Below are 22896 nucleotides of genomic sequence, written 5' to 3'. Positions count from 1 at the left end.
GATTTTCTCTGTAAATTCTGCTTTAATCAAAGTTTTAACAGACAAACTTTACTTGAACTTGAGTCGGCTGTTGTGGTTTTTCTTCCAGCAGAGGAACAGAAATGAACAGAAGATGGTCCACATGTCATTTCTCACAGCCGAAGAAGGCGTTTCATATTTCAGACTGAACTCTCTGAGATGTGTCTCTTCCTGCCCGAAGCTAAAAACTCTTAATCCAAAATCTCTCTGCTGGCTGGCTCAGAGAGAAAAAAAAAGCTGCTCCAAATCTCATATAATTACAGCTGAATCACATCCTGATCTGAAGCCAAAACACACACAGTTTCCTCCAGAACTGATTTAGGATCTGTTTTAATCCAGACTGACCTGTGTTTGAAAAATAAAAAAGTGGCTTTAATCTGACCTAATCCAGCTCTCACACCAGATTACAGCCTCAGATAACTGATGCTGTCTGAACGTCTGAACGTTCAACTACAGACATGCAGAAGTAAAACTGACAACACTGTGGTTCAGGTTTGGTGAGTTGGAGGGAAAGTTAACGGTTTGGGTTCAGGTCACTACTACGTTAAGGTTAGCGGACGATTGCAGTTGTAAACAGGAAGTGAACAGTGATCTCTGGTGTTAAAGTCTGATGTTTTGTTGACGACCTCCGTACGTGGACTTTGTCGCTCTGTAATAACGTCACCTGAGTTCCATCATAACTACGACCACCAGGAGGCGCCGACACTGTAACGTAAACACATGATGAGTGACATGAGGTTGGTGCAAATTGGTACAAATTATAAGGAAAATGGTAAAAAGTTGCCTAATCAATTAGACTCTTTACAGTTCTTTAACTGATTCATTTGCAAAAATTAACAACTACAAACTCAAATATAATGATCAACTAGACCAACTTAACTCTTTTTTTCTGTTTTTTCTTATAGTTTGCACCAAATTGAACCAACCTGTCTATAAAATGCCCTAAAAATTAACCAGTAAATACCTGCAAATTACTCAGAAAATGTTTAGGAAATTAGTACAAGTTGGAGGAACCTGTGAAATGAAGTGTTACCAGATGTTGTTTTGGGGCTGAAATGACTGTTGTTTTTCTCAGTAAACAGTTTTGTGATGTCAGATGTTGTTTTTCAGATGTTGTGGGTGAACACGCTGCTTCCCGTCTGAAAGGTTTCACTATAGTCGAAGCCTCCTTCACTGCGGTGGCGCCTCACTAGTGAACCTACAGTTAACACTGTGGTATCTGCAGCAGCAGCAGCAGTTGTGTGTTGAACATAGAAAATAAAGATCTAATCTACAAACTAAATGTTCCGGTTTGAACTTTTTCTCAGCTGCTCCAACAACAAACCGACATCAGATTTATCTGACTTTCACAAATCTGCACCTGAGCGGCGTGACGACAAAGAGCCGACCAGGAGCTACAGACTGTTAGCTTGGTGCTAATGCTACGTTTCCACTTTTACAGGGTCCAGGTATCATCGGATAATTCGTAATTTATTTGTAATTCAAAACCCAAAAAAGGGTAAATCTGTTATTTGTTTCAAAACAAAAAAAAAATGTTTTTGGTGTCAGAATCAAATAATGAAAAAACAATCAAACTCGGCCCGTTTCTGGTTTCTGCCGAGTCGTTTTATCGTTTTTCCTTTTTGGATTGAATATCCAGCACGTCTGCGGACATCAAGCTAATTCGTTTTTGCGTTTGAAACCAAAAACGAAAAATGAAATCACGTGATCTATTCCTTTTATATTTCCCAACGAAAATACAGAAAACCAAATTCAAAGGACCGGGCGATTTTGGTTTAGAAATCAAGTATTTTTGTATGATAGCGGAAGCGGCTACATTAGCCTACCCATGATCCTCAGCGACCGTTGCTATGGTGAAGACGCCGGGGACAGCCTTAACATATAGTCAGGATAACATTATGTAATACTGCAGATTATTGATTATGATCGGGATCAACGTACTTTACTGAACATTGAACTGTAAAGGAAATAATGTTGCTATGGACAAAGAAACGAAGGTTATGAAATATATGAAGGTGACAAGAGAATAAATGAAACATAAATAATTAATAAATAATTACATGATGTAACAGTGGAGGTTGAATAAAATGCACAATCTAAAGTCCAGTTTGATGAGTGTGGGGCTTAAATGAGGGATGTGACATGTAAAGTTCAGTTTTATCCCGTTTACACACACGCGCGCGCGGCTGTCGCTGGCGTCTTCACCATAGCAACGGTCGCTGAGGATCATGGGTAGGCTAATGTAGCCGCTTGGTACAGACACACAGCAGGGATGAAGTTTATCTGATGGTACATTTAACATGTAAGCAGCACAAACAGACGTCACATCTAAAACAGATGATGTATTTTATGTATTTTTATATTTCTGATTAATTGAAGTCTTAAAACTGTCGAGATGTTTTCACTTTGACGTTAAAAAGTGAAAAACCTTCAACACAATACAACTAATACAACTAATACATTTACATATTAACACGTTTTTACTTGTGCAGACTTTTAAGTCACGTTGGAAGTCCATATTTGGTCAACAGTGACATCACTGATGAGGTCGCCATGAGGTGTATTTCCCCGAGACCTGAAAATAGAAAACACACTCATGAACTCATGTGTGTGTGAGTCTATTGTTTCATATCCAGCTGTGAGAGAAGAAACAAAGAGCTTTTATGACTTTAAAGCTTCAGACCGCTGCAGCTCTTTAAATATCAATTCCCTGCTGATCAGTTTCCAGATCATCCTTCAGCCTTCAGGTCGACCCGTCGGCTGGTTGTCGGTTTGTGTTGAACTGAAGCTGCAGAGCTGAAACATGAAGCCGCGTGTTGAGTCGTGGTGGTCGTGTGCTGGTGCAGCTGTCTGACGGAGACACTGAGGTTTGTTGTCAGGACGTGACGAGACACAACTAATAAAAACAAGAAAACACACACAGAGAGACTCAGAGGTGAACAGGAGGAATCTGTTCTAATAGTGATGATGTGCTGCAGCTGTTTGAGGATGTTTAACCTCAGATCAGTGACAGAAGCTTCATAATTTAACTGGTAGGAAACAGATAAACATGAACCTCTGAGACCACACTGAAAACTTTTAGCATCGACCAACTTAACTGCTTTTACCAAAAGGTCAGATTTCCTCCAGTTGTAAATTGCTGTAATAATGCAGCCAAACTCTAACAGTACTGTACTTTTCTTTCTAAATATGGTAAAATACTGTAAATCTTTATGCTTTTTTGGAGCCAAAACCAAGAACAGACATTAACAGTCGGCCAAGATTTGACGGTGAAATACAGTATTTTGATTTTCGCTGCGGCAGTGACGGCGGGAGAGAAAAACCACACGCGACCATCAATAACATATAATCATCATTCCTCCTCTGTGGAATCAAACCAGAAGGTCACAAACATCATACTGAGGAAATAGAATCACATTCCTGCATCTGCTTATCCAATCAGTGACTTACGTTTCATTTATGTCAAACTGATATAAACCCAGAAAACACCTGACAGACACAACAGAACATCTGATCCACTTTATTTATAGAGCACCACTTCAACAAGCAAGATACAAAACACAATAAAACCATGAAGGACACAATAAGATAATAATAGGATACTGGTATTTAATTTGAATTGAATTACTGGTATTTAAACATTATTTTCACTGCTGTTTGCACGTTGAGTTTAAAGTTTATTTTGGACGACTGTAACATTAGTCCAGTAGTTCATCATTGATAAAACACGTAACGACTGAAGTTGTTGATTAAGTTGATGAAGTTTGAGTGGTCATACTGGTGTCTGAGTGTGTTTCTAAGCTGTAGTTTCCAGGTGATAGTGTTTGTTCATACAGGTGCTGCATGTTGTCTTTAGGAGAAAGTGACGCCAGGAAGAAGTTATTCATCTGAAGAACTTGACGTCACTTTGTTAAAGGGAAGTTATGTTTCCTTCTTGATTAAAATGTTTTTCTCTGTTATTCAATAGTTTCATTTCTCTTTCCGTCACTCTGCTCACTTTTTATTCTTGTTTCTGTCTCGTTCAGCGAGTCGATCAGAACATCTGAAGGCTTTACTAACTATTATCCTGCAGTCTGTTTATTTGTCATTTTATATTTTTAAACAGTAGTTTTTTGCCGTCGCTGTTTAGACTCATGACTAAGTTTTCCTGGAAGTTCAGGATATTATAATTAACATTTTACATCGACCTTTGAAAGAGCATGAACCTTTGAATAAATGTCGCCACTCGTCTCATCCTGTTCTGTGCCAGATGTTAAAGGTCTTAAATGGACCGTTAAGATTAAAGACATATTGTTATTTACAGTATATATCTGCAGTTTATAGTTGTTTTTATTAATATGAATAAGAAGAAAACTGTAACATTTACAGTAAGAATGTAGATTACCATGGCAACACTGTAAAACAGCTTATTTACAGTATCAAACTATAAACCTCACATTCTACATTTAACTGTTAAAGCTACAGCTGCTGCTAGTTTACTGTCTTTATTTATTAGTGTGTTTCTTCCATCGACACTCAGCTGGGTTCGATCGACTCATCGGAGGCTCGTTCAATAACTCAACCTGTTATAAACATGGCCGCCTCGTGTTTCCAGCAGGTCGTTGCTCACTAAGCAGCGTTATGATGGCGGGAAACATCATCGAGTCAGACGTCTGTTATTCTAAGCAAAGAGCAGCTTTCTCAGCGTCACATCGTGGTTGGACTGAAGGTTTCTAACATGAAGATCTGCAGAAACTGGATCCAGAACACGATCAGCAGAGCGAAGGTGATCACGCCATCAGAAGATCAACGCATCGAGCTCAGTTCCCCGAGAGACGGAGACTTCATCACAGATGAAGAAGACGAGACTCCGGTCAGCTGAAGTCTACAGAAGGCTGCGTTGTAGCGTCTCAGAGGACGAGCAGCAGCTTCTAAAGGCCGAACGCTCGGTCACAGTCACACATGCTGGAGGGAATATTACAGTCTGGGGGGGTTTGACTCCTCTGCAGTCAACTGACCCCCCCCCCCCCCCCCCCCCCCGACTCTTCAGAGACATGCTGGACCCACTGGTTTTTGCATCTTCATACTGGGAGGATTCAAACACACCTCAAAGCTCTGCAGCAACTACCAGAAGACCAAAGAAGACCAGGTAGTCCTGGACAGCGTCCTGGACCTGAACCCCCGCTCAACATTTATGACACCTGCAGACGGAAAGCCGAGCGCTCTGTGACATCACGGGAGGCTGTTTGGAATGTTGTCAGATCCTGGCGGGATGACACGGATTATCGGGTTTCCGTGAAGCTCGAGTGCTGCTGTCATTAAATACTGAGATATCCTGGAAATCACGGACGTTTTTGCTCAAATTGTGAAGCTGATATTATCACGCCGCTCGTTAAATGTGCAAACAAACAAAATGCAGAAAGTTACGATGAAGAGATCTGGAACAAAATCCCAACATGTAGACAAGAAGCAGCTCAAAACTTGTTTTTATGGTTTTATGCTTTTAATTAACTTTTATTTTCCTTTTACTGTTATCAGCTTATTTACTTCCTGTTTTATCTTTTTTATCTCATGATTTTACCTCCTTTTATCGCTGTAGTTTTTTATTGTTTATTGTATTTATCTTTTAATATTATAAAATATCTTTTTTTTTGCCTGCTTGTTTGTTTTTACCTCTTTCTGTAAAGCTTTCTGTGAGCTGCATGTTATGTTATAAATAAAGTTTATTATTATGACTTGTAATTAGTATAAACTGCTGAACAGACAGACGGATCCTGTTCAGACTTTTAGATCTTCTTTTTTATGAAGCTTAAACATTTTCAGTTTTTGTTTGTTTTTGTTACTTTATGTTTATGACCGTTTATTGTTTATTGATCGTTGGTGTGCTGGAGTCGTTATATTGAAAGGTGTTCCTAATATTTTGTCCACCCTCATGTATGTTAATGGAGAGGATGAATGTATATGTGACCTTTAAGCAAAAAAAAAAAGAGTTCAGACAAACTAATAGAAGCATTGATCAGATATCAGATATGATAAATCACTTCGGTTATTGATCAGGATGAAGTTTCTAACACAAACTGCAGCAGCGATTTATATGAATGAAAGTAGTGACTCTGTTTCTCTCTTTGTCTCTACAGACGTCTCTCTGACTCTCTTTTGGCAAACTGGGAACAAACTTGGCAGAGAACCAGAGCAGCCCCCCCCCCCCCCCCTCCTCCTCTTCTCCCTCCTCCTCCTCCTCCTCCTCCTCCTCCTCCGCCCCCCTCACACCTCCCTCACTCTCTCTCTCCCCTCCCCTTTTCCCTCTCTTTTCATTTTCATTCAGTTGTTCAAGACGATCACATCTCTGCTGCCTTTGTCCTTCTGTCTCTCTCTCAATCACTCAGTCTGAATCATGTCCAGTTTGAGTTTTCTGTATTTTTATCTGATTGGAGTCTCACTGATCCTGCCGCTGACTGCTGGTGAGTCCTCACAGCGTGTGTGTGTGTGTGTGTGTGTGTGTGTGTGTGTGTGTGTGTGTGTGTGTGTGTGTGTGTGTGTGTGTGTGTGTTGTGGCATCTTCATGTGATCAGTGTCTGTAGCAGCTGTTTAACTTCCTGTTCACTCTGTATGTGTGTGTGTGTGTGTGTGTGTGTGTGTGTGTGTGTGTTATGGTTAATTTATTAGACTGTTTGGCTGTCAGATGACATGTGTATAAACGCCCCCCCCCCCCCCCCCTCCTCTTCCTCCCCCTGCTGGCCATGTTGGAGGTCTTCCTCTCTGTGAGCAGCTGAATCTGTTTACATGTAGAAAGTAGATTTGAAGTGTTTTTCATCAGTCTTGCTGTTGATTATTTGCGTGTGTGACCTCCAACACCAGGACGGTCATGTTGTGTCTGCTGGATGTTATGCACTTAATAAAGCTTTAACTGAGTAGTTTTAGTAGTTTGAGCTCAAACAACAGAGGAGTCAGAGCAGAAAACACTCATATGATCATTTGAAACTATAAACAACCAATGATAGAACCCTGAGTGACCCCACAGCTCACTACTGACAGTTAACAGGATGATCATCAGCAGCTGTTTGCTGACACGTTCAGCACTTTATAGGATGATAATATGCAGCTTTGTCTTTTCATTGACAGACTATTAATTGGTTCGTTAGCGCCACCATCTGGTCAGCAGAGAGATTAGACTGGTCTGACTGGTTTCTTCTACGAGATGTTATTAGACGTCCGTCTGTTAGCTGAGAACCAAACAGCTGATGTTCGAGCTGCTGAATGAAGCAGCTTGAAGCTCCGCAGGAGGCTAATCAATCACTTAATTGTTCCTCTTTAATCGATTATTTACAGAATCAGAGACACCAACCTGCACTGTGTGTGTGTGTGTGTGTGTGTGTGTGTGTACGTGTGTGTGTATGTATGTGTATGGTTGTGTATGTGTGTGTGTGTGTGTGTGTGTGTATGTGTGTGTGTATGGTTATGTATGTGTGTGTGTGTGTGTGTGTGTGTCTGTGTGTGTGTGTGTGTGTCTGTGTGTGTATGTGTGTGTGTGTGTGGTTGTGTGTGTGTGTGTGTGTGTGTGTGTGTGTGGTTGTATGTGTGTGTGTGTGTGTGGTTTTGTGTGTGTGTGTGTATGTGTATGGTTGTGTGTGTGTGTGTATGGTTATGTATGTGTGTGTGTGTGTGTATGGTTATGTATGTGTGTGTGTGTGTGGTTGTATGTGTATGGTTGTGTGTGTGTGTGTATGGTTATGTATGTGTGTGTGTGTGTGGTTGTATGTGTATGGTTGTGTGTGTGTGTGTATGGTTATGTATGTGTGTGTGTGTGTGTATGGTTATGTATGTGTGTGTGTGTGTGGTTGTATGTGTATGGTTGTGTGTGTGTGTGTGTGTATGGTTGTGTGTGTGTGTGTGGTTTTGTGTGTGTGTGTGTATGGTTGTGTGTGTGTGTGTGTGTGTGTGTATGTGTGTATGTATGTGTATGGTTGTGTGTGTGTGTGTGTGTGTGTGTGTGTGTGTGGTTGTATGTATGTGTGTGTGTGTGGTTTTGTGTGTGTGTGTGTTTCTGATGAACAGCTGTTTTTTGTAAAAGTGTTTGTAAGGGGATCATGTGACTGTGCCAACAAACGCCCCCGTACTGTTACTGATCCCCCCCCCCCCCCCCCCCCCCACGCTGCCCCGCTTCTCTTAACTTAATTTCCTGTTAGGGCCTTTTCTCTTCTTCTCTCCTTCCTTTCTTCTGTCATTTCTTTCCATTCTTTTTCCTTCTTTCCTTCCTTCTCTTGTCTTTCTCTATTTTAATTCCTTTCTTGTTTTTTCCTTCCTCCTTTACTTCCTCTCCTCCTGCAGTACTTTCCTTTTCTTCTTCATTACCTTCTTTTTCTTTTAGTGTCTTTTTTCTCCTTTCATTCATTTTCTTCTCTTCACCTACATTTATTTTCCTCTCCTCCTTCTCTCCTTCTCCTTTCTTTCACTTCCTGCTGTTTCATTTCATCTTCTGTGCAGCGGTGGGATGAATCTCTGTGATTGACAAACTGTTAGAGATGACACACACTTCCTGTTTGGTAATAATTAACAGCCCACCCCCTCAGTTCCCATCAGCCCATTGTGTGTGTGTGTGTGTGTGTGTGTGTGTGTGTGTGTGTGTGTGTTTAAGGGTCAGTTCATTCAGATCTGAATCAAAACTGTCTGAAGATGCTGTAGACAGATCAGACTTAATGACAGATTATCAGAGATATTATTGATTCAGTGTGTGTAGCTGTATTTTAATTACAGTTTTGAGGTACTTGTACTTTACTTGAGTATTTCCATGTGATGCTACTTTCTACATTTCAGAGGGAAATATTGTACTTTCTACTCCACTACATTTATTTGACAGCTTTAGTTACTTTTCAGATGAAGATTTGACACAATGGATAATATAACAAGCTTTTAAAATACAACACATTGTTAAAGATGAAACCAGTGGTTTCCAACCTTTTTGGCTTTTGACGTCTTACGTCTTATGATCCAATATTTCAGCAAAAATCAAAGATTAGAGAAAAAGTCCAAAAACTGAAAACAGATTTGTGTATCAGAACTTTGTTTTTTCTTCTTTCCTCTCCCATTAATCATCTCACCACCCCTCAGATTTATCTGCTGACCCTTTGGAGGGGCCCGACCCCTAGGTTGGGAACCACTGGACTAAACTAGCTAACTGTATATAAAGTAGTGTAAACTAGCTCCACCTCCAGCAGCTACAACAGTAACATGCTGCTCTAACACTGATGCTTCACTATTAATAATCTAATGATGTCATATATAATAATATATCAGTCAGAGGGACCAAACCACTACTTTTACTGCAATACTTTAACTACATCAAGCTCATAATACTTATGTACTTTTACTGTAGGAGGATTTTTCATGCAGGACTTGTAATGGAGTATTTTTACATTGATGTATTGGTAGTTTTGCTGCAGTAAAAGATCTGAATACTTCTTCCTCTGCTGGTGAGGAGCAGTTGGGTTTAGACCTTCGTAGTGAGGACATGTTGGTTGGTCGACGCCTCCTGACTCACTTTCAAAGAGCAGTTTGAGGGTTCAAAGTTGGTTTTAAGGTCAGAATCAGGTTTAGGGTCAGGGGAATACATTAGGTCAGCGAGGGTCAAGTATAGAAGCACAAACGAATGTGTGTAGGTCAGCAAGAGGTCAGTAAGTACCCATAAAGTCAGGAGGAAACAGGAAACAGATAAGAAGAAGAAGCAGCAGCAGGAAACAGTTTCAGGATGTATCATAGGAATCCTGATCTGAAACAGACCCGAGGACGAGACGCAAACGCCCCAAAACATCATGTGTTTAAGTCTCAGTGACGGCGCCCTCTAGTGGTCATAGTAAAGACCAGACCATACACCAGAGATCACTGCTCACTTCCTGTTTACAACAATGATCGTCCCCTGACCAGAACCACCTGGTTATCATTGTAACCATGGTAATCCAACAACCAACAAACCAACAATGAACTGCTCTTCTTAGAAGTATTGTGTGTGTATCCAAAGCCTGATACATCATATTCCTCTGTGTCGTAGACCTCATGTTTTCAGTCTCTGGACAGTAGTTCTGAGTAAGGCAGACGCCACTGAGTACAAAGACTTTGTACTACATTATACATTTCTCAAAGAACTTGAGTACACAGTGAAGAGGTATGTAGCACAACAAGCTAGTAAAGCTGTAAACAGAACTATGTTCCTGCACATGCTCAGTAGTGTCTGCCGTACACAGAACTACTCTCTGGAGACTGAAAACATGATGCTGTTATTAGTCTTTGGAGACGTTTCTAAACAAACTAACGCAACCAAAGTCTTCATGATGAAGGAGCATGTCACCCAGTGCAGCGGTGTGACTCACTGACGTGTTTTTAATAGTTTCTGGAACAACAATGGAGGAATAAGATATCGATGGCCAAAGCGTAAAACCTCCTATCTGCAGAATTTTCTGATTGGCAGATTTCACTTTGGATGATGAGAACAAGGAAGGTTTTGCTCATATTCAGTCTGTCTGCAAGATAATCAAGATAATCAAGATAATCAAGATAATCAAGATAATCAAGATAATCCCGCCCTTCGTCGTGACAGAAAAGTCACACAACAAAACAAAAACACAACGCAGAGTCCCTGGATGTGTAGAGAGGCTACAGCACGAATCCCTGAACATTCATCTCCAGAGGACGAGGAAGCAAATACACTGAATTTAAGGAATTCTGACCCTCGTATACTACAATGTAGTAACTATTACATTTAATTATTAACTCAATTTAGAGCATTGTTTTGTAGAACCTCTTCCAACTTGCACCAAGTGCAAAAGCTCCTATCTGCACTTTGTGAGGCATTAATATCTATAACATATAATATAATAATATAGTCCAAAAACAGTGTTTTATGTGTTGGGTGTCCTTAACAAATAGCATTCTGCAAGAAAACAAGTTTTTCTTAGTTTTCTCAAAAAAGTGCATTTTTCAGATCAGAGGTTTTGCTCTTCGGCCGTCGACATATCAGCTTTGATACACAAACAATACTTGTGAGAGGAGCAGTTCATTGTTGGTTGTTGGTTGTTGGATTGTCATGGTTACAATAATAACCAGGTGGTTCAGGTCAGGGGACGATCATTAGTAGATCAGTTCATGATCCTTTAATAAAGTGCTTATTTGAATCCAAACCGTGATCTTCTCGTGATCTCTAACCAAACCTTAACTGTGAATAATGTTAACAGTAAGTCGCTTATATGCAAGACAGTCGAGGCAACACAAGTGCACAGCAGAACTCAAACAAATGTGTTTTCTATTCGTCCTCTGAGGACGACTGATGTCAGCAGATATAAGTGTTGATTAATGTATCAGTAAACAACTATAACTCCTGCAACAGTCTGTCAGATAAACTCAGGGGATCGCAGTCTATAACAGACCCATGATGTGAAATACACACTGACATTTTCCCAGAGACACACACACACACACACACACACACACACACACACAGATGACGGATGATGAGGGAGGAGGAAGTGGATCTTCACGGATCACAGAGTTTCCCATCAGACAGAAATATATTTGATGTTTAAAGTAGCTTCTGTCAACACTGATAACATTTACATGAATACGTCATTTAATATTATGTCGATATTTCATCGTATTTTGTCATATTTGCACTTCTCTCTTCACTTTGGATCCCACAGCACCGAAGACTCTTCATGTTTTCTGTTAAATCTACTTGAATCTGTTTCTTTCATGTAATTTAGTAGCAAACAGCACTTAAGTTTTGAACGTCTCTGTTTCTATGACTTCATGAAACTCAGCGATGTTTTGATGAAGTCGTAAATCGATGATGTTTGACAGACTCTGTGATGTAAGAGCTAATGCTTGTCACCCCTGCTCTCAGTTAAACTCAGCTGTTTGTGTTTTTATCCTGTTTTAATGCTTCAACTTTATGCACAAAGCTTTGTATGTTTCCATTTGTTCTGTGTGTGTTATGTGAAGGTTGTTTTTATGACAGAATAAAAACAGACCAAACCATATTTTAACCTCTTTTGGTCGTCCAAACTATGAAATCACCTGAGGAAGTTGATGATGTCACATGTGACTCATTTCATGCCCCTAATTGGCTGAACTAAACCGCCACGTCCCGGCAATGAATCATACATCAATATTTTTCCTGAAGTCCCAAAGGTTTAAAAAAAAAAATAAATTTCCCCCCAGGGCTCAATAAAGTTTTATTTAAATCGTCATATAGTTCACTTTGTGTTTCCACAGCACTCAGTCACGTCTCCTGGTCTTCTTCAGCAGTTCACTTGTCATGGAGATGGTTTAGTCGTTATCACCATGAGAAGACCATGAGATGTGGCTGAAAGCCTCTGAACGGAACTTGTGATGAGAACTTTTTTTGTCAAATGATCAAATTTGAGTTTTGAATCTTGAATATGAGTTGTTTCTAAAAGTTTTGGAAACATTTAGAAAGTGGGAACATTTACAATGAAATAACTTTTTTTTATAACATGAGGAGATTTTTGTAAAGTAAGTTTTACAAAGTGGTGGAAGAACTACTCAGATCCTTTACTTCAGTAAAAGTACCAAATACTCCATTACAAGTAAAAGTCCTGCATGAAGAATTAAGTGCAGTATTTTTGCAGTACTGCAAAGTGAGGATATTTTGTCTCTCAGCTCTTCAAACCGCTGTTCAGATGTTGTTTTGGGGTTAAGATAAGAGTTGGGTTCAGGTTGAGGTCAGTGATCGTTAATCACATTTGTAGGAATATGTGTGTGTTTGAACCTAAATTCTTCCTAATTACAGCCAGAATATTACTGATTATTTTTCTGAAAGTGTGCGATCAAAGTTGTGTTGCTTTTTATAAAACAGAATAGTTTTCGGTCTTGTGCATGTTGGTGTATGTTTTCAGTTTAGTTTAGTTTGGCGGTTTGTCTACTGTACGAGAGCGGAGAGTTAACAATGTCACCTGAACTCTGTTCAACAATGATGTGAAAACATGCAGAGAATCTGCTCTGAACACACCCAGACACCCACCAACACTCCACAGTGTCTATTGAAGGCAGATGGTGGAGATGAAAAGCTGCTTTCAACCTGCAGCAATGGAAACTAAAAATATGAATACAGCAGTATGAGAAAACACCTCCAATGGAACATTTTAGTAAATACTTTTGTTCTCTGTTTTCTCCAGATGTTTCAAATCAGTTATCAGTTTCATCTTTAGTGAACAGGCATAGATCTGGGACGTGACTGGAAACAGGGGGAACTGTTAGCCTGGCTCTGGTTCAAACATGAGAAAATCTGCTGCAGAATAGGTTTTAGAGAAAATAAAACACGGAGATCCTTATGTGACTGCCATTTATGATAGCTATGTCATTAACAAGGCTGCTATTAGCTCGCAATATTAGGATATGCTAGCAGATTTACATTATTGAGCTTACATTTTAGCTTATTAGCTATCCTATGGTCCACAAAAGGTGAAACAAGGGGAACAATCATTTTCATCACACCAATCATGCTAGCCATCATCATTCAGAGTGAATGTGATGCTAACATTAGCAATCACCTGAATGTTAACTGCAGCATCCAGTATGAATTCTGTTCTGACTGTTCAAAGTTGTTTTAAGTAATTCTTTGATCAACACATCAAATATTTACAACTAATGTTGTGTAGCTGACATATTAGCATGCTAACAAGCAGCCAAGAGGTTTATTATAAGAACACTCCCCTGCGCAGGACATGTTTAACCTAGCTTAGCACAAAGACTGAAGGCAGGGGGAAACTGCTAGCTTAGCATGACAAGGACAGAAGGATGAGAGAGTTTGTAGCGTCTTCTCTAACGGACGTCTGTGTTGTGTTTCAGTGTCTGAGGCTCAGTATTATGAGGACTACACGCCGGCTCCAGACTACGACTACGAAAACGCCACCTTCGAAATCAGCTTCTTCAGTAAGTTGTTGGCATTATTAGCACAATCAACACACAGTTGTCTATTAACATGCTGTACCTGCTAAACACACAACAAAAACACCAACAAGAAAATACTCTTAACTTCATCTTCCTGTTTCATTCATATCACCAATGTAAAAAACAACACACTCAAACACAGCATTAGTAGATATTATGCAACAGAATATGCTGATATGTTTGCATTCAACTCCAAATTCATGCAAAAATAACGGAGTTGCATCTATATGGGATTAAATTTGTGTCATAATAATTGAACAAAACATTTAGGGCCAAAACAAACAACAAACGTAACATTATCATGTCACATTCTTTAAAACCATAGATATATGGTTATTTATAACTACTGATTATAACCTGAGAAAAATTAAGAAGATTCTTACTTCCTGTTAGAACTGGCAGTTTTGAGAAACAGAACAAGTAGTTGGGGTGTAATAATTTAAGTTGTACCACTCGTTGCACTTTGCACTGCTGCTTCTTCTAACATGATCCCATTAACAACAGTAGTGTCAGCGTCATGTTTTAGATGTTACCCTCACTTTGTAAATTTTAAGAAAATGGAAATGAAACCTGAAAATTAATTTATTGATGTTTTCTTCATGCTGTTTTTTAGGTAACAGCACTGATGACCTGGAGAAGCTCCTGAAAGGCGACGAAGAATTCACCAGCACAGAGAATCCAAAGGACGTGGAGGGAGAGGAAGTGACTGTTACCACAGCAACCACCCGAGGAGCCACAGAGAGGGTCAATGTTCATAGCGCTGCATCACTTCCAGTTCATCTGGTAAGAACAACACATTTACTGAAGATCTGTCACATTGTTACATTTTAAATGTAAATATACAAGATTACATGTGACATAAACCTCAGTTTGACTTGGTTCAAGATAAACTTCAGTTAAACCAGGTTCAAGATAAACTTCAGTTAAACCAGGTTCAAGTTAAACCTCAGTTAAACCAGGTTCAAGTTAAATAAAGTTAAACCAGGTTCAAGTTAAATAAAGTTAAACCAGGTTCAAGTTAAATAAAGTTAAACCAGGTTCAAGTTAATCCTCATTAAACCAGGTTCAAGTTAAACTTCAGTTAAACCAGGTTCAAGTTAAACTTCAGTTAAACCAGGTTCAAGTCAAACCTCAATTAAACCAGGTTCAAGTTAAACCTCATTAAACCAGGTTCAAGTTAAACTTCAGTTAAACCAGGTTCAAGTTAAAATAAAGCTTAAGTTGGTACATATAGGGGAGACCAGGGACAGTTGTAACGTTGGACAGTTGTAACACCTTGAGTTCCTCCAATCAGAAACAAGCTACAGTGATTACACTCACTCTGCACATGCTCAGTTAGATTGTCTTCTCGCTTACAAAAAAGGAGCCACATGTGAAACTCCCAGAGAAAGTTACCAGCAAAAGTGTTTTGTTTTTTTTTTTGAGGTAAAAATTTAACTTTTCTACCAGATGTATTTTTTTGGAAACTGTCCTGAGATCAAATGTCAAAGTAATCCAAACAAGTATTATTAGAATCACTGTTTTGTAAGCTAAAAATAGAAATGGCTAACACACGTCAAACTAGCAGTCAAGCTAATTCACATGAGGTAAAAGCATGGCTGGTGATACTGGGACGGTTGTAACGCCTTGTTACAAACTGTACATCCTAAACCATGTTTCATTTATATAAGGCCTACATAAACTGGATGGATGGATGGATAGATAGATAGATAGCGAATTAAATGTAAAATGTCATAAAATTACATGCTAAGTTAATGATAATCAGTTGCATGCTAACAGTCAGTGGAAACATGTGTTTGCTTACAGCCAGGGCAGTTCCACTTCCTTTGCTGTAGAGGTTTCAGGCATAAAACAGGTTAAATCAGTCAGGAAAGTGGCCAAATCATACAGCATTTGCATGTGACCCAGTGCTGAATGTTGTCTTCAAACTAATCCATTTTGATTTCATGTTTCAACCTTTTTGAGGACGTGTGTTCTACCCATTAAACATCCCTGTACACTGGGACGGTTGTAACAGTGAAGTGACTGTATTTAAATCAATTTTGCAACCTGTGCATATTTCATAAAACTACTTAAATTCCTTGTTTCAGTAGTTGACAAATTGAAGTTTATAATATAGCAAATGGACAGTTCCAGTGTGAATGGTTTTTGATTTATCGGGAAAATTGCAAAAAAGTGTTTCAACTGTCCCTGGTCTCCCCTACGGCCTCCTTTCCCTCTTTAAACATCCTTTCTTGACTTAATCAACAGCTAAATTCTGCATCTGTGATAGTTACTGGAGTACTAATTACAAATCATTAAATAATAATAATAAAAATACATAATGTAAATAATAAATAATTCATTATAATCCATTTAGGACTGTGTAACACTTAGCAGTTTAATTTCTCCATGTAAAAAATAAACAGAAAATTGGAAACTTGAAAAATCCTGTTCATTGGATCAATGTTTAATGAAGACTTTGTGATTGTTTTTTAAATGTTAGATGCTGACTGCAGGTCCAACACAGATCTAAACCTTTAACCTTTAAACTGCAGCCAAGATAAAATCAGAAACAGACGAGATGATCCTCCGACACCGATCAAAAGATGGATTCTGATCCTGGCGATTATTTATAAAACGGCTGATTCAACACATTGCAGAGCCCCGTGTGTGTGTGTGTGTGTGTGTGTGTGTGTGTGTGTGTATGTTTCCATCTGTTTTATATTAATGTGAAGCTGATCTCTGCCAGTATCAACAAACACAGAGTTGCTGTTAGAGACATGCACACATTTTATGTCAAAGTCTTTCAACCGTGAACTATTCAAACACAATCTCAATAAGAAGTGAACCCAGAAAGCTAAGAACATGAAGGATGAGATTAAACAACAAGTAAATACGGAGGGAATAATGAGAGAGTGAGAGGACGCTGTTAGAGAGGTTTCACTAAATGAATCAAACAGAAACTGTACATTCTTACTGGTGACACAGATGCAGAAAGTCCAGTTTGAGAATGTGAATCAGTGAATTTCACAACTTATCAAACACCAGGAGACCACACAGAGATTTACATTACTCACAGATTGGATTTTAAAGCTCTGGAAATTTTTTAGCTTATCTCTCATCATGATGATAAGAGATAAGCTATGAAATGAAAGTAAACTCAAGTCAAGTCAGTTTACTTATAAAGCACCAAATCACTGCAGAAGTTAGTCTGGACCGAACTCTTTAATTAACCCAACGTTCCCTCTATGAGCAGCAAGGAATAACTCCCCTTTATTGGGAAGAAACATCAAGCAGAACCGGACTCTAGATACTCCAGGGAACAAGTATAAAAACTTTGCACTCAGCTCACAGAAAGTTCTTTTTGCAGCATAAAAACACAAAACCCTGGAAACGTAACAAGACATTAAAAGTGCTGCAATTCAGACATTAAGTATGAATCAATGAAAACAGCAAGAAGAAGAAGAAGAAAGTGCTGAGATGTGAGAAGTACAAACTTGTACTTTAGTACAATTACAGTACAAGTACAGTACTGGAGTACTTAATTACTTTGTGACTGTTTCATGTGTTGAACGTCAGTAAACCTGCTTGTTGTTTTCTTTTCTGTCTGCAGGACTTCAGGACGCTCGTCTGGACTCTGATGATCCTGATCAGCCTGAACGTCCAGCAGCTACAACACACACTATGAGAGCGCACACACACACACACACACTCAGCAGGTCAGTCTCACACACACACACACACACACACACACACACACACACACACACACACACACACACACACACACACACACACACACACACTTAAAGGACCAGTGTGTAGACTTTAGTGGCATCTAGAGAAACGGACTTGGAAGAAACTGAATATAATATTCATAAGTATGTTTTAATTAGTGTTTAATCACCTGAAAATAAGAAACGTTGTGTTTTTGTTACCTTAGAATGAGTCTTTATATCTACGGCGGGAGCACAGAGGTGGAAGAGGAGCTGCTCTTGTGGTTTCCACAAGTTTCGAGGCCACCGTAGGTTCTCCTACACCAGGGCCTCCCCTCAGACAAAGCTTGGAAAGAGGTCCCCCGCCCCCCAGTTAACTTAACAACTGAGCCAAGATAGCCTGACGTTGCTGTTTGACAGACTTCAGACTACATCAAATACATAAAACAGTCTGAAGACATTTATTAGTTTCAGACTCTGGGAAAGTAGGAAAAACAGTAAAATTCCCCAAAACTACTGTATCTCACTTTCAGAATCAGTGACTTCTTTTAAATCACTTCTTCTTCTTTCACTTTTACAGACTTGCTTTATGTAATGTTGTCTTTAGATCATCTTTCTGTTAAACTTTTTATCTCTTTAATGTCTTTCTTTGCCTTTGGCCGCCATCTTTTTAAGGTCAGATCTGTTGTTGTCTTCTGTCTCATGTCTTTGTTTTGTCTGTCAAAGCACTTTGTAAACTTTGTTTTTAAAAGGTTCTATATAAATAAACTTATTATTGTTATTATTATTATTATCTCTGAACTACCAAATCACACACATGTAGGCTTATATGTGATCTCCTTTTAATAACTAATGTAATAACTAAAGTAATATTTACTTATAGCCTCTCTGGGGAAACTTCTGTCCTACATGCCTGGAAGGGGACGTGGGGGTGGGGGGGGTGGGGGGGGGCAACGTCACCACTAGATGCCACTAAATCCTACAAACTGGTCCTTTAAAGTTTATCCTGACGGTGGAAAGTTGCAGGAATCACATGATGGACATGTTGTCGTGTATATTTAGATTAGAACGACTCAGAACATTTTTATTTGCATCTGTGGTTCAGGAGCTGAAGCAGATCCATTCATCACAGTGTCTGTGGTTCTTCCTGTCCACATGAACACTGAAAGGCAACACTGTAAAGAACTTTGCATAAAAGCTCTGTGTAAATGCAGCCATTTATTTATTTATTTATTTATTTATTGCTGTTGTGTAGCTGCAGTTTGTTGTCTGTCCAGCAGGAGGAGCTGCAGCCTCACTGATCTGATGCTGCTGTGTGTGTTTCTGGGTTTTCATCTCCTCTCACACATCCGTACATCTCCAGATCCTGTCAGGATTAATGTAGCAGCTGTTTGTCAATAATCAAACTTAACACCAGAGAGCCACTGATGCATCATGGGTAACATACGCAGCTAAAACAAATCTTTGACTTTTTTTTTTCTGGTTTATTTATCAAACACAAACAAACAAAAGAAGAAATAAATCATCTGATCTCACAGTAAACTGTAAACTGTCCCAGGTGCATGCTGGTCCTTTACCTGCCGACACACCTGTAGAACCTGAACAGTGTTAAACTTCACTAAATACCAGTCAAATAAACAAAATATCCTAAAATAATAATAATAATAATAAAGCTAAACTTTCAAAATCTGTCTGAATGTTGCAAAAATCTAATAAAATATAACTATTAATACATTTAAATATTACATATATTAATAAAACAACAAACAAACTAAAACAGTCCTACAGCCCAAATGTGATGAAAGCAGTTTAACTGCAGATATAAACCAGCTGACTGATGATGTTTGAAGCAGTTTCTGCCTGTTTAGCACAAAATTAACTCTTTGTGTTTCTCTGCTGAGTTTCAGTGGAGAGAAAGTCACAAAAAGAACAAAAAAAACTGCTGAAGCTTCATAATATCTTCAAATAAACTGTTAAATAGTTTTGTACAAAACAAAGAGCCTTGCATCGAGCTGCAATGAGTCGACTAGTTTCCAACTATTGGATTAATCCTCAACTACCTTGATAATTCAATAATCATTTTGAATCATTTTTTAAGAATAAAAGTCCAAATTATCTGATTCCAGCTTCTTAAATGTGATATTTTCTGGTTTCTCTGCAGCCTGCAGGCGCTAACAGCAGCTTCCATCATGACGTTATCAATATCTAATCAATACTTTGCTCGTTGTGTTTCTGTTCCAGCTGCAGTCGACTGTTCGCAGGAACCTGAATCACCTGATCTGAGGTGGGAAGGGTCAGCGTCACCTGTGTGACCTTTGACCTCTGCAGAGGGCGACACCGGTCGCTCCAGCGAGGTAGCAGATGGACTTCAGCCAATCACAGAGAGAATAAATCTATAAAAACACCAGGACTCTTCTTATCAATAGAAAAACTTATCGATCGGTTTTAAAGGATATTTTTCACAATTTTTTCATTTTTTTAAAACTTTATCTGAATGTGTGTGAGAGCAGGACCAAGATCTTCTGTAAATGGTGAGATGTGTTTATATATGGTGGTAATGTGCACGTGTATGGAAGATTATTAATGTCAAAACTGTTGAGTGAGAGCAAAACAAAATCTGACTTAAATGAAGCTAAAAGTTGTGCAGAATGAGACTCATCACCACAAAACAAGTTCACAGAGAGACAAAACAAAAACGTTCATTAAATTCTACATTTTAATTTTGGATAAATTCTGTGTTTTTCCACATAAATGTCAGAGTTTAATTTCAGATTAATAATTTCCTTCTAAATATGTTTGAATGTAAGATTCATGAAGTCTGGATTTCTGTATTAAAGAAGGAGAAAAAGAAGTGAAATCCTGCTACTATAGTTTGTTTACGTAGCCTCCGGAGCCGGAGGAAGCTTCCTGAAGCTGACCAATCAGAACAGAGTGGGCTCATCAGGAGGCGGGGCTTAAAGAGACAGGAGCTAAAACAGCCTGTTTCAGACAGAGGCTGAACTGAGGGGCTGCATAAAGGACCAGTAGAAGATCAATAAGGAGTTTTTAACTGGAAATCATGCAAAGATATTCCAGTAGAGCCCCAGAATATAAACATAGAGGCTGGAAATGAGCAGAATATTTGTCCTCTAATGACAATTTTTGGGTTTCAAAAAGACAAACCGACATCTGTCTGTTGGGATTGTCTGTTTTTCAAACTGAACGTGTTTTGGACAAAAGAAAAAGTTGATGGAACAAACCTGGAAGCACAAACAACAACAAAATAGAGAAAATCTGAATAAATACTAATGAATAAGTTACACCCATGTGTGAGTAGCTTTGACGATAAAAGAAGCTCAAAATGTTAATTAAACTCTAAAAACATCGATTACACTCATCTTTCTGTTTGCTCTTAAAACTGACTCACAGCTTTTTTGTCATTAATGAACTTCCATACATCCACCTGAATACAGACAGATGTTTATTATGAATTTTATTTAAGATGTTGGGAAGCAGCTGATAAAACAAACATCCGCTCGCAGTGAAACACTGATTATGTTTCTAAGATAATAATTTCTAGATAATCCAGACACTTTATAAAACTTTATAAAAATATAAATGTATTTGTGTTTTTCATCACCTTTGACTCAAAAATCTCCAAAAACATTTTCGCATCAGCTTTTATCTGTGAATCACACGCCAGCACTTTGTCTCTGTGAACATGCGGCACTTCTGTATTTTTACTTTGAGCTTCATCTGTTACAGATTGTTCTGAGGAGGCAGAGAAAAGGATTTAAATGTAGAAATAAGACAAAAAAAAAAGACAATAACTGAATGTAAATGAAAATGTATTTTATTCTTTCACCTTCTGGGAGTTTTTCAGGTCATATTTTCAAGTTTTAAAGTCTTCAAACTGTCCACTCACAGCGCAGGATGAGGAAGTGTTTACCACCAGGAAGGAAGTATAGCTGCCCTGAATCATGTGTTCTGCATGATGACTGTCTTTGTGTTTAAAAATACAAATTTTTGTGTTTGCGTGTTTCTACTGAAGAAAAGAAACAACAGAAATTAACAGAAATGAACAAGAAATGTTTTGTTTTCATGAATATTAATGAAAAAATGGGTTAAAATTTGAAACTATTTAGGAAATAACAGAAAATGTTTTCCATCAGAACACATATGAGTATAATATAAGAATATTAGAGACTTCCAGAACAATCTCAAACAGATTCTTTTTTGTTTATTGTTTATTTCAATATTTGATTGTTTGTGTTTTGCAATAAAAAGTCATTAATGGTTTCTTGTTGTCACCTCTTGGTGCTACTTGGACTCATCAGTGATGAACTCGAGGTCATTGGTTGTTTCGGGTCTTAGATCATCAGACACCTTCGCCCCAGCGACCCAGTCAGGGGTGATGAGCCCCCGACTTGTGTCCAAGTGGGCCACTACTCCATGGACCCCCCCCCTCCAGATCCACAGCCATCTTGAGGCTTTCTCTGCAGCCTCTATGATGTTCTTTGTGGCTCTTTTGCACAGCTGGCCTTTTACTCCAAAGAGTTGAAGTCATAGTCTGTATAAAAATATGGACGTAGTTACCGTGACGACACTCGTTGGTTTCTGAAGAGCAGTTTTGAAGCTCAAAGCGAGCCGCTCCGGCCGTCGCCATCTTGGCAGTGCGTGACGCTGCCTAACTCCCAGCCAATCAAAAATGTGCAAAGAAGCGGGGCCGAATGGCTGAAACAAGCCACCTAGCGGCTGGCGGACCTGTCACTCAAAGCAGCCATGTCCTTCATTATGCAGAACTTTACGGCTTAATAAAATCTAAACGGGTGAGTTATAAAAAAATTCACCCCCCGTACAGTTGTCATGAAAGAGGAAATTAGCTACAGAGACCAAAACCGTTGTTTGTACCAGACTGTAAACATGTTTATTTCTGCTGTAAAGTTGGACATGTTAACATGGAGGTCTATGGGGACTGACTCGCTTTTGGAGCCTCAAGTGGTCGTTCAAGGAACTGCAGTTTGGCTTCATTTTACAGCCCCGGAGGTTGCCGCTTGGTTGAAGTACATATTTACCGTCTCACATGGGAATCACTCATCACTCTTCCACCGCTAATCCCCAAAAACATTTTCACATCAGTTTTTATCTCCAGATTCATCATGAATCACGTTTATTTACCAAACTTGTAAGAACGACACTTCATCTTCATCATCTTAAAGGGACACTTTGGTATTTTCCAAGACTAATGGAGGCAAAAATTCTT

At 38.9% G+C, this 22896-nt stretch overlaps 1 protein-coding gene across 1 annotated transcript; it reads left to right on the top strand.

Annotated features, from left to right (window-relative positions):
• Positions 1-6281: 6281 nt before the first annotated feature.
• On the top strand, positions 6282-20533 carry si:ch211-191i18.2 (uncharacterized protein LOC564095 homolog). The gene is made up of 5 exons (XM_044336206.1): positions 6282-6458; positions 13855-13938; positions 14570-14739; positions 17552-17657; positions 19896-20533. The coding sequence occupies exons 1-4, from the start codon at positions 6392-6394 to the stop codon at positions 17624-17626; spliced, it is 396 nt and encodes a 131-aa protein (XP_044192141.1). The 5' UTR covers positions 6282-6391; the 3' UTR covers positions 17627-17657; positions 19896-20533.
• The last annotated feature ends 2363 nt before the right edge of the window (positions 20534-22896 follow it).

The sequence above is a fragment of the Thunnus albacares genome, chromosome 19 (genome assembly GCF_914725855.1).
Source record: "Thunnus albacares chromosome 19, fThuAlb1.1, whole genome shotgun sequence".
NCBI lineage: Eukaryota > Metazoa > Chordata > Actinopteri > Scombriformes > Scombridae > Thunnus > Thunnus albacares.
The sequence above is the reverse complement of the archived record's forward strand: the minus strand, read 5'-3'. Positions and strand labels throughout refer to the sequence as shown.